This window comes from Ascaphus truei, chromosome 4 (genome assembly GCF_040206685.1).
Source record: "Ascaphus truei isolate aAscTru1 chromosome 4, aAscTru1.hap1, whole genome shotgun sequence".
Classification (NCBI taxonomy): Eukaryota; Metazoa; Chordata; class Amphibia; order Anura; family Ascaphidae; genus Ascaphus; species Ascaphus truei.
This window is the reverse complement of record NC_134486.1, coordinates 132,215,250-132,228,523: the sequence shown is the minus strand read 5'-3', so window position 1 is coordinate 132,228,523 and position 13,274 is coordinate 132,215,250. Positions and strand designations below refer to the sequence as shown.

Below are 13,274 nucleotides of genomic sequence, written 5' to 3'. Positions count from 1 at the left end.
AATAATAGGAAAAGAAGGCTGGCCCTTGAAGAATTAAAAAAGCTTAATGGTGATATTGTCTTTCTCCAGGAGACGCACTTTACAGCGCAGGAACCGCCCAAAACTTTCCAAAACACATTCCCTATGAGTTACTACTCATCATTTAGTAGTAAAAAAACGGGGTGTAGCCATTTTGATACGGCAGGGCACCCCTTTCAATTTAACAAAAGTTACAACCGACCCAGAGGGTAGATTCGTTGTGGTGTATGGCTCTCTGGCAGGATCCGCGATCGCCCTGATCAACCTCTATGCCCCCAACGAGAATCAGCCGATCTTCCTGAAAAAAAAACTAGAGGAAATTGATCCGGAATATTTATCCTCCCTGATAATAGGAGGAGATCTAAATATGGTACTCAATCCAGCAGAGGACAAGTCATCCACACCAGGACGCCCGCTCCCAACCCAAGCAATAAGAGTGGGGAAAAACTTTAGGGATATAATAAAGGATTTCTCATTGGTAGACACTTGGAGAGCACAGCACCAGGGGCAGAGAGATTACACTTTTTCCTCGGCCCCTCACCAGACCTATTCCCGAATTGACTATTTCCTTGCTACCAAAAATGTTCTAGAAGCAACAACCAACACAGATATAGGCCCAATTACGTGGTCAGATCACGCCCCTATCTCCCTAAATCTCACGGCTCCATTTGAAAAAACATTCACTTATAGCTGGAAACTGAACGACTCTCTCCTAAGCAATAAAGAAATAGAAAGAGAGGTCAAACGAGCCCTTAAGGACTATTTCAGGCTAAATCTGGGTACGGTGGAATCCCCAGCAATTCTATGGGAAGCCCATAAGGCGGCTATCAGGGGCCAACTTATCTCGATAGCATCTCATAGAAAAAAAGCCAAAGTAAAACTAACTAAAGAACTCACTGAGAAAATTATAAAACTTGAGCAACAACACAAATCGAACCCATCCAGGAAAATGTACTCGTAACTGACGTCCACCAGAACCAAACTAAAGGATATACAATTAGACAATGTGGAAAAGGCACTAAAATGGACGGGCCAGAGGTACTTTGATAAAGGGAATAAAGCTGACAGACTTCTTGCTAGCAGGTTAAGAGGCATACAAAAAAGATCACAGATCACAGCGATTAAGAATAGGGCTGGTGAGATGAGAAAAAAATCGCGGAGGAATTTACCAAATTCTATACCAAACTATACAATCTGAGATCTGACTCCGCTATCCCAAAATCAGCCGCAGAAGCATCAATAATAGACTACCTGGCCGATTGTAATCTTCCCACCCTGACAGAGGAGGAGAATGATAGGCTGAATAGTAAAATAACAGTGGAAGAACTGACAGCGGCAGTAAAAGCATCCAAATCTTCCAAAGCGCCGGGTCCTGACGGCTATACAAATTCCTATTGTAAGAAGTTTCTACCCATACTGTCACCCCATCTACTAGACCTATTTAACTCCTTTATGGAGGGGAAGCCAATCCCAAACTCTATGTCCTTAGCTAATTTAGCAATAATTCATAAAGACGGGAAGGACCCGACCCAGTGCGGAAGTTATAGGCCTATATCTCTCCTGAACAACGACTTAAAGCTATATAGCAAGATACTCGCGAACAGGCTGAACCCGATCCTACCTAGACTTATTCACTCAGACCAGGTAGGGTTCGTTTCGGGGCGTCAAGCCGCGGATAATACCCGCAAAATAATAAACATAGTCGATCACGTCCACATGTCAAAAACAAGGGCTATGCTGCTGAGCCTAGATGCAGAGAAGGCATTCGATAGGATAGACTGGTTATTCCTAGACAATGCCTTGAAAAAATTTGGCTTGAAAGATACTTTCCTGGAAGGGGTCCGAGCTCTCTACCAGAACCCTTCTGCCGCGGTCAAACTCCCAGACGGAACAGGCGAGAGATTTCAAATCAAAAATGGCACAAGGCAGGGGTGTCCTTTATCGCCTCTCCTCTTTGCCGTCACGATTGAACCACTTGCGACCAAAATTCGGAACAATATGAGCATACAGGGCGTTGAGATAGGTGAGACAAATTATAAAATATCCCTATTCGCGGATGATATCATCCTGACCCTGGCCAGACCCCAAACTTCTCTTCCGAACCTTCAAAGAGAACTGTCGGACTTTGGCAAAGTGTCTGGGTATAAAATAAACAGCGGAAAGTCGGAGACCCTAAATATCAGCCTACCAGACGAGGAAGTGAAATTACTCAAACTAAATTTTAATTACAGGTGGTGTCCTTCATATATTAAATACTTGGGGGTAAATATATCAAGACACTACAGAGCTCTTTACCAAGATAACTACCCAGCACTCTGGGAAACGATTAAGAAAGATTTGGAACAGTGGCAAGGTTACCAGATATCATGGATTGGGAGAATGATTTCAGTTAAGATGAACATACTCCCTAGACTATTATACTATTTTCAGACACTCCCAGTCCATGTACCTGGCGCGGAACTAAAGAGCATACAAAACAGAATGTTTAACTTTATTTGGCAGGGCAAAAGACCCAGAGTAGCAAGATCGGTCCTGATGGCATCAAGAGGAAGGGGGGGTATGGCAGTCCCAGACATATACAAATACTGCTTAGCAGCACAATTGAAACAAGCTGTTATGTGTAATGCCGACCCAGCCAAACATTGCTGGATTGATATAGAATCTAAGTATGCCAGAATGCCTTCTCTGCAGGCCTGCCTCTGGAGCATAGACAGGGGAGATAGGCAAGCACATAACCTAAAACTACAAGCGTCTCTGCTTACCTGGGAAATATGGTCAAAACACAAAACCAGATTTGGCCTGTGTTCAGCTAACCCGCAACTCACGCCTCTATCAAATAACCCAAAATTCCCCCCGGGATGCAGATCTAAGCTGTACGAACAATTAAAATCAAAAGGGATCGGGACGATCGCGGATCTTCTAAGCTTTGACACGTTCCTGAGCTACCAAGAAGTACGGGCCAAATATAAGATCAGGGAACTGGACACATTCAAATACCTTCAAATTCGGCACTTTGCCCAAAAGATATGCCCAGACCCAGAATTCCCCTCTCTGACCAAATTCGTGCGACTCTGTAAAGGTATTAATTTCCGATATATATATACCATCCTAGAAAATCCGGCGGCCCCCCAAGACCATGATTACATGCTCAAATGGGCAGCAGATTTGAACATTACAATAGAAAGAGAGATTTGGGAGGAAATTTGGCTGGCAGCCTCGGGAACGTCTCTATGCACCACAACGAATGAGAATATTTATAAAATTCTCTATCACTGGTACCTCACCCCAGTGAGATTGAGCCAGGTCTACCCCCTGGCGTCGGACCTATGTTGGAGAGGCTGTGGACTTAGAGGGGACATGGCCCACATCTGGTGGACCTGTCCGGAAATTGTTAAGTACTGAGCTAAGGTCCACAATTTGATAAAAGAGGTCACAGACCTAGAATTGCCTATAGAACCACTGACCTTCCAACTTGCAAGGCCAATGCCCGAAATTGGCAGGACAACCAGGAAATTGATCTCCCATATTTTAACTGCGGCCAGATGTGAGATAGCGGCTTCCTGGAAGAGACAAACCACCCCTTCTAAAAGTTCTATTAAAAAAAGGGTCAATGAAGTGATGCTAATGGAGAAGCTGACGGCAATGATCAGGCAAAAACTTATCGCATTTGACAAAATATGGGAGCCCTGGTCACTCCTCGCGAGTTGAGGGCTTCGGTAGATACAACTTAAGGGAGCAAACTAGGCCCCCCCGAGTCCCAGCATCAGCCTCTTATGACCAAAGGACCAAGGAACGCGGCCTCCAGGATGTGAACCCCCCCTCCCCCTCCTCCCGTCCCCTCTGTCCTCACTCTTCGAGGACCCCCCCTTTCTAGGACAAACAAGTTTGCCCTTTCTTTACCCCGGAAAAAGTTAAAATGTTTATGTATTTGGCTGTGAAATGAACCTGTAAATCAACTGTTGTATCCATGCCTAATAAAATTGTTTGGAAAAAAAATAGCATTAAGAGATGAATAAATAAATAAGAAATGTGTTAAAGTATTATCTAATACAGCAGATATTTAAAAACAAACACACATTTAGGATATTGTATGGATTGCTCCTTTAAAGGAGAGCTCATTGTTTAATTAAAGCAGATAATACTTTTTCCCCGCCCCCATAGCCACTTTATATTTGTATTTAGAAAGGCTGCAGTGGAGCTTTTACATAGCAACCTCTGCCGTTTATTCGGACTTGCTCCACTCCGACAGGCAGGACAGAAATGTTTTCTATGAAGTCTTCAAAGAGTTAACAGAAACCATGTCTTATCCTGGGCTTTTCTGTTTATGCTCTCTGATGTTCACTTCCCAACGTACGAGGGGCTTAGTAGTCTTGTTAACATCAGCTATTATTATCGTTTATTGGTAAATCTGCAGAATGACACAAAAATAAGGGCAAACAAGCGATAATGACATACAAAGAGGTAATGAGGGCCCTGCTCCTGAGAGCTTACAATCTATAGGGAATAAGGGGCAATGTTGAAACAAAAAGGAAAAAAACTGGCTCATCGTGGGATGGAGTATACATCAAGATGGAGTATGGTACAGCCGCACAGCTAAATCGATTAAGGTTTTGGGGGGGGGGGGGGGGGTCGGGAGGAGGGTAGATATTAGGGGGTTTTAGCAGTTATGGGCTAAATATTTAAAAAATAAAGAGCAGAGTTTAAAAATTCAGTGAGCAGGAAAATAACTAGAGAGGAAAAGCAGGGAAAAGGGAGACCAAAAAGCGCACCAGCACAAACGGAGCAGGAAGAACCCAGGACAAAAAAATTATTAAAAGGGCACTTTAATGTGGCAAAAGACCCATCCAATGCATTTCGAACGTCGCAGCGTTCTTTTTCGGTTCTCCGTATCCGACGTCCGGCTTTCCGTCGCCACATAACGCAGTTCGCTGCACACATTATCCGACGTCGAAACCGCTTATCCGATGGTCACCGCCCCGAATAACATTGACCCGCAATCCGACGGCGGCTTGCGGGACGCATTCCGTCAGATAAACGAGGACCGGCTGTAAGATGATTGCATGCAGAACAATGCAAACAATTTAATGGTTTGGAGGAAATTACTTTTTCTGTCACTGTTAAAGAGGCCCAAGTGACTTAAAAATATGTGGTCCTGTGCCTGGCTAAAAATGGCCCAATTTTTTTTTTTAAATATTGGGGGGGAAACTATTTTGACCATCTTTTAAAACGATTTATACAATATCTATGCTTCTGAAGCAGAATGGGAGAGAGGATTAATGAAGTAACCCATTTTAAAATATTAAATAGAAAAGCAGTCTGTAACCTCCGCTATAGGAAGTGAAAGGCAGAGAGTTAAATCAATGTCTTACAGAGGGCAAGGCAAGCAAAATAAGACTATAATAAACTGCAGTTGAAGACAATAAAAAAAGCTTAATTGAATTCCTTTGCAATTGTGATTAATTAGCGCTGAGCTACATAGACACAAGTAGAAAATTAAAGCAGTTCGAAATGCACAGTGTGGATACACAATAATTTGTTTTTCTACTCACTTCTCAGACTACTTGGAATTCTAGAACACACATCGGTCAGCAGCAAACATACCTTCTGTAAAGCTGCATGGATTTGTGTTTTTGTTTTTTTTAACACTAGAATAACATGTATTGTTTTTGTTTTCTTAAAGAGCAGGACATGCTCAGGGGGTAAAACACTAAAATTGTACGAGTTCAACTCATATAGGCTTCTAGAAATGTTATCATCAGCTTCTACTGTCCATGGCAACTAATAACGGAGTTCTATTTGCCCTTGTAACAATGTTGCAATCGTGTTTGTTAGGTTAAATGTGATCGCTGATGGACAACGGTAAAAAAAAATATTGGACAAGTATTAAAAAGGCAATACAAGCGGGCAAATGTTTTTATTTTTTAAACATTGATTTAAAGAAGGGGGTCTCCGGAGCTGAATCTCACTCGTTCCAGCTCCGGGAACACCCTGCTTCCAGAGATAGCCCTCCGTAGAGGGCGCCACTAGCCACTCTGCCCGGCTAGCAGGGTTCACGTAATGGCGGAGTTTCAAAGCTTGTATGGGCCGATATAAGGCCGTGACGTCATTCCTATTGGCCCATGTGATGCAGGAGCTTTGAACTTTGCTGAGATACCGGCATCCCTTCAAAGGCAAGTATGTTAGTAAGCATGGGGTCCCCGGAGTTGAGATTAATGGGGTTTCAGCTCCGGAGACCCCCTGCTTCAAACCCTATGTTAAAAAAACAATAATTAAAAGGGGCGAGGGGACGGAGGCATGAATTGCTCCTTTAACATTTCCATGCTAATTGAAAGCTTTGGGGGAGCATTTACAATGTTTATCTAGTGACAGTTGTTATCTGTGTCACTGCTTAACACTAGAAACAAATTGTTGTTTTTGTTTCTCCAATATTTGAGTGGTAATTATAATGCTATCATTTTGAAACAGATAAAAAGTTTTGTAGATTTAATGACAAATGCATTGTCATCCGCATTATATACTACAGGGGTGCGCAGACTTCTTGAGCTGCGCGCCCCCCCCCCCCCCCTCCCACAATGACTCGGCGTCAAATGACGTCGCGGGTCACGTGGCGTCACGTGACCCCGCCGCGTCATTTCACGCGCTTTGCCATGGTGACACGTGCCGTCACATGACGCCGCGTTGCCGTGGCGCCGAAGACCCGCAGAGAGCAGGTAAGTGAGTTACAGAGTAGAAAAGGTATAGAAAGGTAATGGGTGCTCCAACAGTCCTGGAATATTGTATTATATTCATCAATGATGAGAAAACAGATATGACTCAACTATGGAGTGGGTAAACTACTGGGTGAGTGAATTATACCACTGGAAACATAAATCTCCTGAAGGCAACAGAAAAAATTATGTAAAACACACTTCGCTGTACCTCATTGGAAATAACTGTATGATAAAGTCCAGAACTCACCCTAGATAGTAGTACTGATGATGATCCATGGTAATAGAGAATAAATATTTGAAGATCTTACCCACTCCTAGAGCCTACTGGATTCCTGGGGGCGTGTCCAGCCGCTGGTTAAGTTCCAAACGATCCAAGAAAATGCAAAAGAATGCACAAATCAGCGCTTTTCATATTTGTACACCTGTGTCAGTGGGCAGTGCGCTGCTGTGTGCATTCTTTTGCATTTTCTTGGAAAGTGAGGTACAGAGGCCTCGCGCCTCCCACCGGCATTTAATTTAAATGCCGTGGGGAAGAGCGCGGGGCCTCTGTAACCGCCCCGTTTATCCCCAGATGTCCTGTCAGACCTCCTGGCACCACTTGGTAGCCCAGAGGCCTGTCACCGCATTAGTTCTGAGAGTCCCAACTCATTTCTGTGCACCAGCATGTGTTTTAAAACACACAGCTTAATAAAATAAACCTTACACGTTTATGCTGCTAAAATGTCTAAGTCATTTTTGGTGATGAGGGAAAGAATGAGAACTTTTACTTTTTAGTCTCACTAGCCATATGCCTCACACACTGCAAAACCTGGCTTTAGACTTTAACCACACCCCAAAGTCTTATATATAACTGGAGCAACCCCTGAAACCCTATACTAGTTCAGGGTGATCTAGGCATTCCCATTAAGCTAGGGCCCCCTTAACGGTTTCAGGGACACCTCACATCCCTATGCCCCTTTTAGCTTTCTGGTCTGTGCTGAAGCAGGGAACTTGGCGTAACTGTTTTCAAGGGAGGATTTTGACCAGAGGTTTGTGCCTATAGGTCCCCCAAAAAAACCCTTGAAACAAAGCCTGCAAATCTCCACTGGTTAGCACTCATGGAAAGGTAAAACACAAATTCGTTATCGTTGCACAATCACATACATTTCGTGTACAACCAATGGATCCAAGGGCTTACACACTAAACCCACAAATATGGTTCAGAGGTAACCAGCCGGGCATAATACCTTTATTGATGGCCTGGTTACCCCTTCACCATCACAATAAGCTACAGACGAGACAACGAGTATTCTAAAGTTTGCCTTAAACTAGCCCGGTTACATGCTGGGTACATGCAGAGTGTAACCTGGCTAGTTTAAGGAAAGTTTAAGGCATTTCTGCATTGACTAATGACCCATCGGATTAACACAGCAGGGGTCCCTGGCAGTCCCATTCCGTTTGAATGGGACTGCCAGGGTCCCCCGCTGTTAATCTGATGGGCCATTAGTTAATGCAGAAATGCCTTAAACTTGCCTTAAACTAGACCCAGCATGTACCTGGGTCTTTTTGGCGATTGCCACTGGTTTGTGTTAGAATAACCGTTGGCACTACAGTACCAATGGAATCAACAAATGGAGAAGTCACCTGCGTATGGAGGCCTGGAGTAAGTTGATGCATTTGTACCATCTTTTCTCAACCTATAAATGCTGCCCTGTGTTATACACATGCTCTCTCCTGACGTCTATACAATATAGTGCACTAGCATTTTTCTACCTGGGCAGTATCCATATTCTGTCTTTTAGTACATACTGGAAGTTGCCAGCTGGGTGAAGCATAACTCACCTTTTGCCTTCTGTTTTATACAATAACAAGCAGCTATTAAGAACCTCCCCAATGTGAATATTAAAATTCTAATGGGTTCATTACTGAAAGTTGACTGTCTATATGCTCATGGTACACTATGTCAAACCCCCATAAACTATTCATTCATTCCTTTGGCTGCTGCTGTCCCCATCCTGCTATTTCTGTAAAGAAAAGAAAAAACCCACTGTATCTATTAGCTGTTGTACCACTCATTGCACAGACTGTCCTGTAATTATACACATATCCTACTCTGCACTGTCTAATTTCCAATAGCTTTTAAGCAGAAGCAATGTCAAATCAAGAAAACCTATTGGTCAAGGGGGGTTTTACAACTTGGCAAGCAGACACTTTTTCCATTAAGGCCGCTTTCCTGCTGCGTCACTCCAAGTGTTTGGTGCGGGAACCAATGGAAATCTTTCATCTTCACCAACCAGTCTTATGTTACGCTCTCTTAGTCCTTATGAAATGCCTTTTTTTTGGAACAACTTAAGTAAAAAACAGTTGGGTCCGGAAATAATTGGACACTGACACAATTTTCATAATTTTGGCTCTGTACGCCACCACAATGGATTTGAAATGAAACAACCGAGATGCAATAGAAGTGCAGACTTTCAGCTTTAATTCAAGGGGTTGAACAAAAATATTGTATGAAACATTTAGGAATTGCAACCATTTTCATACACAGTCCCCTTATTTTAGGGGCTCAAATGTAATTGGACAAATTAACACAATCATAAATAAAATGTTCATTTTTAATACTTTGTCGAGAATCCTTTGCAGGCAACGACTGCTTTAAGTCTGGAACGCATGGACATCACCAAACGCTGGGTTTCCTCCTTTGTGATGCTTTGACAGGCCTTTACTGCAGCTGTCTTCAGTTGTTGTTTGTTCGTGGGTCTTTCTGCCTTAAGTTTTGTCTTCAGCAAGTGAAATGCATGCTCGATCGGGTTGAGATCAGGTGATTGACTCGGCCATTGCAGAATATTCCACTTCTTTGCCTTACAAAAACTCCTCGGTTGCTTTCGCAGTATGTTTTGGGTCATTGTCCATCTGTAAAGTGAAGCACCGTCCAATCAACTTCGCTCAATTTGTCTGAATCTGAGCAGACAATATATCCCTATACACTTCAGAATTCACCCAGCTGTTTCTGTCTTCTGTCACATCATGAATAAACACTAGTGACCCAGTGCCATTGTAAGCCATGCATGCCCATGCCATCACACTGCCCCACCGTGTTTTACAGATGATGTGGTATGCTTCGGATCATGAGCCGTTCCAAGCCTTCTCCATACTTTTTTCTTCCCATCATTCTGGTACAGGTAGATCTTGGTTTCATCTGTCCAAAGAATGCTATTCCAGAACTGGGCTGGCTTTTTTAGATATTGTTTGGCAAAGTCTAATCTGGCCTTTCAATTCTTGAGGCTTATGTATGGTTTGCCCCTTGTGGTGAACCCTCTGTATTTGCTCTCATGAAGTCTTCTCTATGGTAGACTTGGATAATGTTATGCCTACCGCCTGGAGAGTGTTCTTCACTTGGCTGGATGTTGTGAAGGTGTTTTCTTTACCATGGAAAGGATCCTACGATCATCCACCACTGTTGTCTTCCGTGGACGTCCAGGCCTTTTTGTGTTGCAGAGCTCACCAGTGCGTTCTTTTTTTCTCAGAATGTACGAAACTGTTGATTTGGGCACTCCTAATGCTCCTGCTATCTCTCTGATGAATTTTCTTTTTTTTGCAGCCTAAGGATGCCCTGTTTCACTTGCATTGAGAGCTCCTTTGAACGCATGTTGTGGGTTCACAGCAACAGCTTCCAAATGCGAATGCCACACCTGGAATCAACTCCAGATTTTTACCTGCTTAATTGATGATGAAATAATGAAGGAATAACTCACACCTGTCCATGAAACAGCTTTTGAGTCAATTGTTCAATTACTTTTGGTCCCTTGAAAAAGAGGGGGATACATATTAAAGAGATTTAATTCCTAAACCTTTTCTCCAATTTGGATGTGAATACCCTCAAATTAAAGCTGATAGACTGCACTTTAAGCCCATATTCATTATTTAACGGTAACTTGAATTTATTTTGGTACACAGCCAAAATAACAAAACTTGTATCAGTGTCCAATTATTTCTGGACCTAACTGTACATAATTGCAACACCACAGAAGAGAATAGTGTCTATGGATGCATATGAGACCTGACGAACACAAATTCATTGTTTCACTCTTTATAGTGGAGGTACAATATATTATCTATTTATTTTTCTTACAAGCTGCACAGATCTAATATTAGATCATTTACAGTACAGTTCAGATTATGCAACATCATCCGAAGCTCCGGTTCAATTAGACTGCCTCCCTCAAACACTTTCTGCTTCCAGATCATAACTTATGATGCTTAAACTTCAATAAATAAAAAAATCTTCAATTTCATGTCTCTCTCTGCAACCAGAATTCAGATTTGAACAGCCAGCAGTAAAGGTATTTTCAAATGTTACCAATAGCCTTCAGAAATTAAATCAGAACTAAGTAATCCCTCCTTAGGCTGCGCTTATAATAGAAGCGACGCGACGGAGCGACGGCTTTGTCGCGATCGCAGGAAGTCAAGTCAATTTGATTTTTTCCAGCAACCGCAGCGTGACGTTACCATCGCGTCGCTGTCGACACCACTATAAGCGCAGCCTTATCCCTCTGGCTCATGATAAGGTTGACCTACCTTTTCATTGATCTTATTCTTCACATCTTGCCATTAGTCACAAGGCCAAGCGTACCGCTTCGTTTTACAATTCCTACTATTCTGATCAAATGAAACGGAGACCCTCCCTGACCTTAATTCTTCTGACTTTAAGAGGACAAACCGTGAATAAACACCTTTAAAATATTTTAACATTTCGTAGTAAGCTGACATTTGTGATAATGTGGCTTCCCTTCAGCTTTTCCCCAATGAGGGATGTCATGGTGTCTTGTGTCTAATAATGTGCCACAGGTAAAATATCTTCCCTTTCTCCTGAAAGGTTCCTTGAGAAGCTACAGGTAAAGAAAATACCTGCAGACATAAATTATGCTATCCAAAGTTAAACAAATAACACTAACATTATAGGAGTTCAATACACACCAGTTCCTGCAGGGATTGCTGCTTTAAACATATTTGTTTACCAAATGTTATTTCCTTATTGTTATTTATTGTGCTTTGTGGAACCAACCCCTGAAATGGCACAGTGAGAACCAAGAAACTGCAGCACAAATGTCATTGGGAAGTCTCAGTTCTAACTGACCGAAATGTGGTGTTTCCTTGAAGAAGTGTTCATTTTATTTTCGCTGAATAAAATGTATGGAAAGTGAAGCTCGTAGCCACAGTACCTGAAAGACCATTTGGAGGCCTTTAGCCAGCAGAGGATCGCAAAGGGCCAAACATGATCTGTCTTATTTTTTTTATTATTATTATTTCATTCAGAAATGTGTTGGACCGCACGCCTGCATAACAACTCCTGTACAAGCTGGGATACAAAATCTTCTATTCAGGGTGAAGATTTTGCAAGCCCTGGATTGGGATTAGAGAGGCTGTTGGGAATACATCCTAACCAGGCAGTGAAATTCAGGGAAACTAAACTGTCAAATGATTTTCTTCTGTTCTATTGGTCTCAACTCCTTACACACACTGATCTCAGCTTAACTACATTCTTTATTCGAGATCAACCTCTCTGTGAAAAGGTTTCAATAATCTGCCCAGAAACAATTACTTTTATCGTCCTCTCTATTATACCTGCTGAAGTCCTGTCATTCATTCTGCTAGACCAAATGCCTTTCCATTCTCTTCGTGACGACTAAGCAATGGCGCTTACTATAAAATGACATTAAAGGTTATACTAGCCATCACTGCAATTGCCTAATAATCTGCATAAACTAGTTGTGGTCATCCTGTATGCAAGGTACATGGCAGGGGTGTGCAAACTTTTGGTGCTGCGCCCCCCGCCTGCTGTGTCCCAGTGCTCGCGACCCCCTACCTCACCTTTGTGCCATGGTGGCAGGCGTCAAATGACGCCACGGGTCGTGACGTCACATGACCCTGTGGCTTCATTGGGCGACGCGTCGCCCAAAGTCGACTGAATCAAGGTAAGTGAGTTACAGAGGCCTTGTGCGGTTTAAATTTATTTAAAAAATATATATATCTTGCGCGCCACCTGTTTGCCCACCCCTGGTATATGGGATATTGTATAATTTAACGGTCTGGCTTTGCATACGATGATAGTATTATCCATAAATAAAAAAAATATTTAAAAAATATTAGATTTAAGAAAGAAAGAAAAAAATACACATTTCCTGTAAAATGAATGTAGAACTCCTAACATTTTTGCAACTTTATTTTAGGAGGAACTTGCAGTACGAGAGGTTATGGAGCAGTTTAAAAACTATTTACTTCTATCTCCCACTCATAAAAGCAGGCACCGAAATTCAGCTCCCAAGCATTCCGCTGCAAATCCTCCATGCTGCACACGTCTACAGACAGATTATTTCTTACCTGGAATGCTGTGAGTTTGTTCCTGAGGTTCACAAGGATTACTCTGGCCAGCAGTAAGAAGATTGGATTGGCTGTCAGGCTGTAGACTGATTCCCCATCAAGTACAAGCGTGCTCAGAATCGCAGTACACCGCTCTTTCCCCTGAAAACAGGACCAAAAAACAGATAAACAAGAGGGGGAAAAAAA

At 42.6% G+C, this 13,274-nt stretch overlaps 1 protein-coding gene across 1 annotated transcript in view; it reads right to left on the bottom strand.

Annotated features, from left to right (window-relative positions):
* TTC27 (tetratricopeptide repeat domain 27) overlaps positions 1–13,274 on the bottom strand; it is a 401,980-nt gene that overhangs the window by 384,063 nt on the left and 4,643 nt on the right. The window contains exon 2 of the mRNA XM_075594976.1: positions 13,089–13,274. This exon is cut by the window's right edge and continues 12 nt beyond it. Within this exon, the coding sequence (XP_075451091.1) occupies positions 13,089–13,274 (186 nt within the window). The remainder of the gene's footprint in view (positions 1–13,088) is intronic.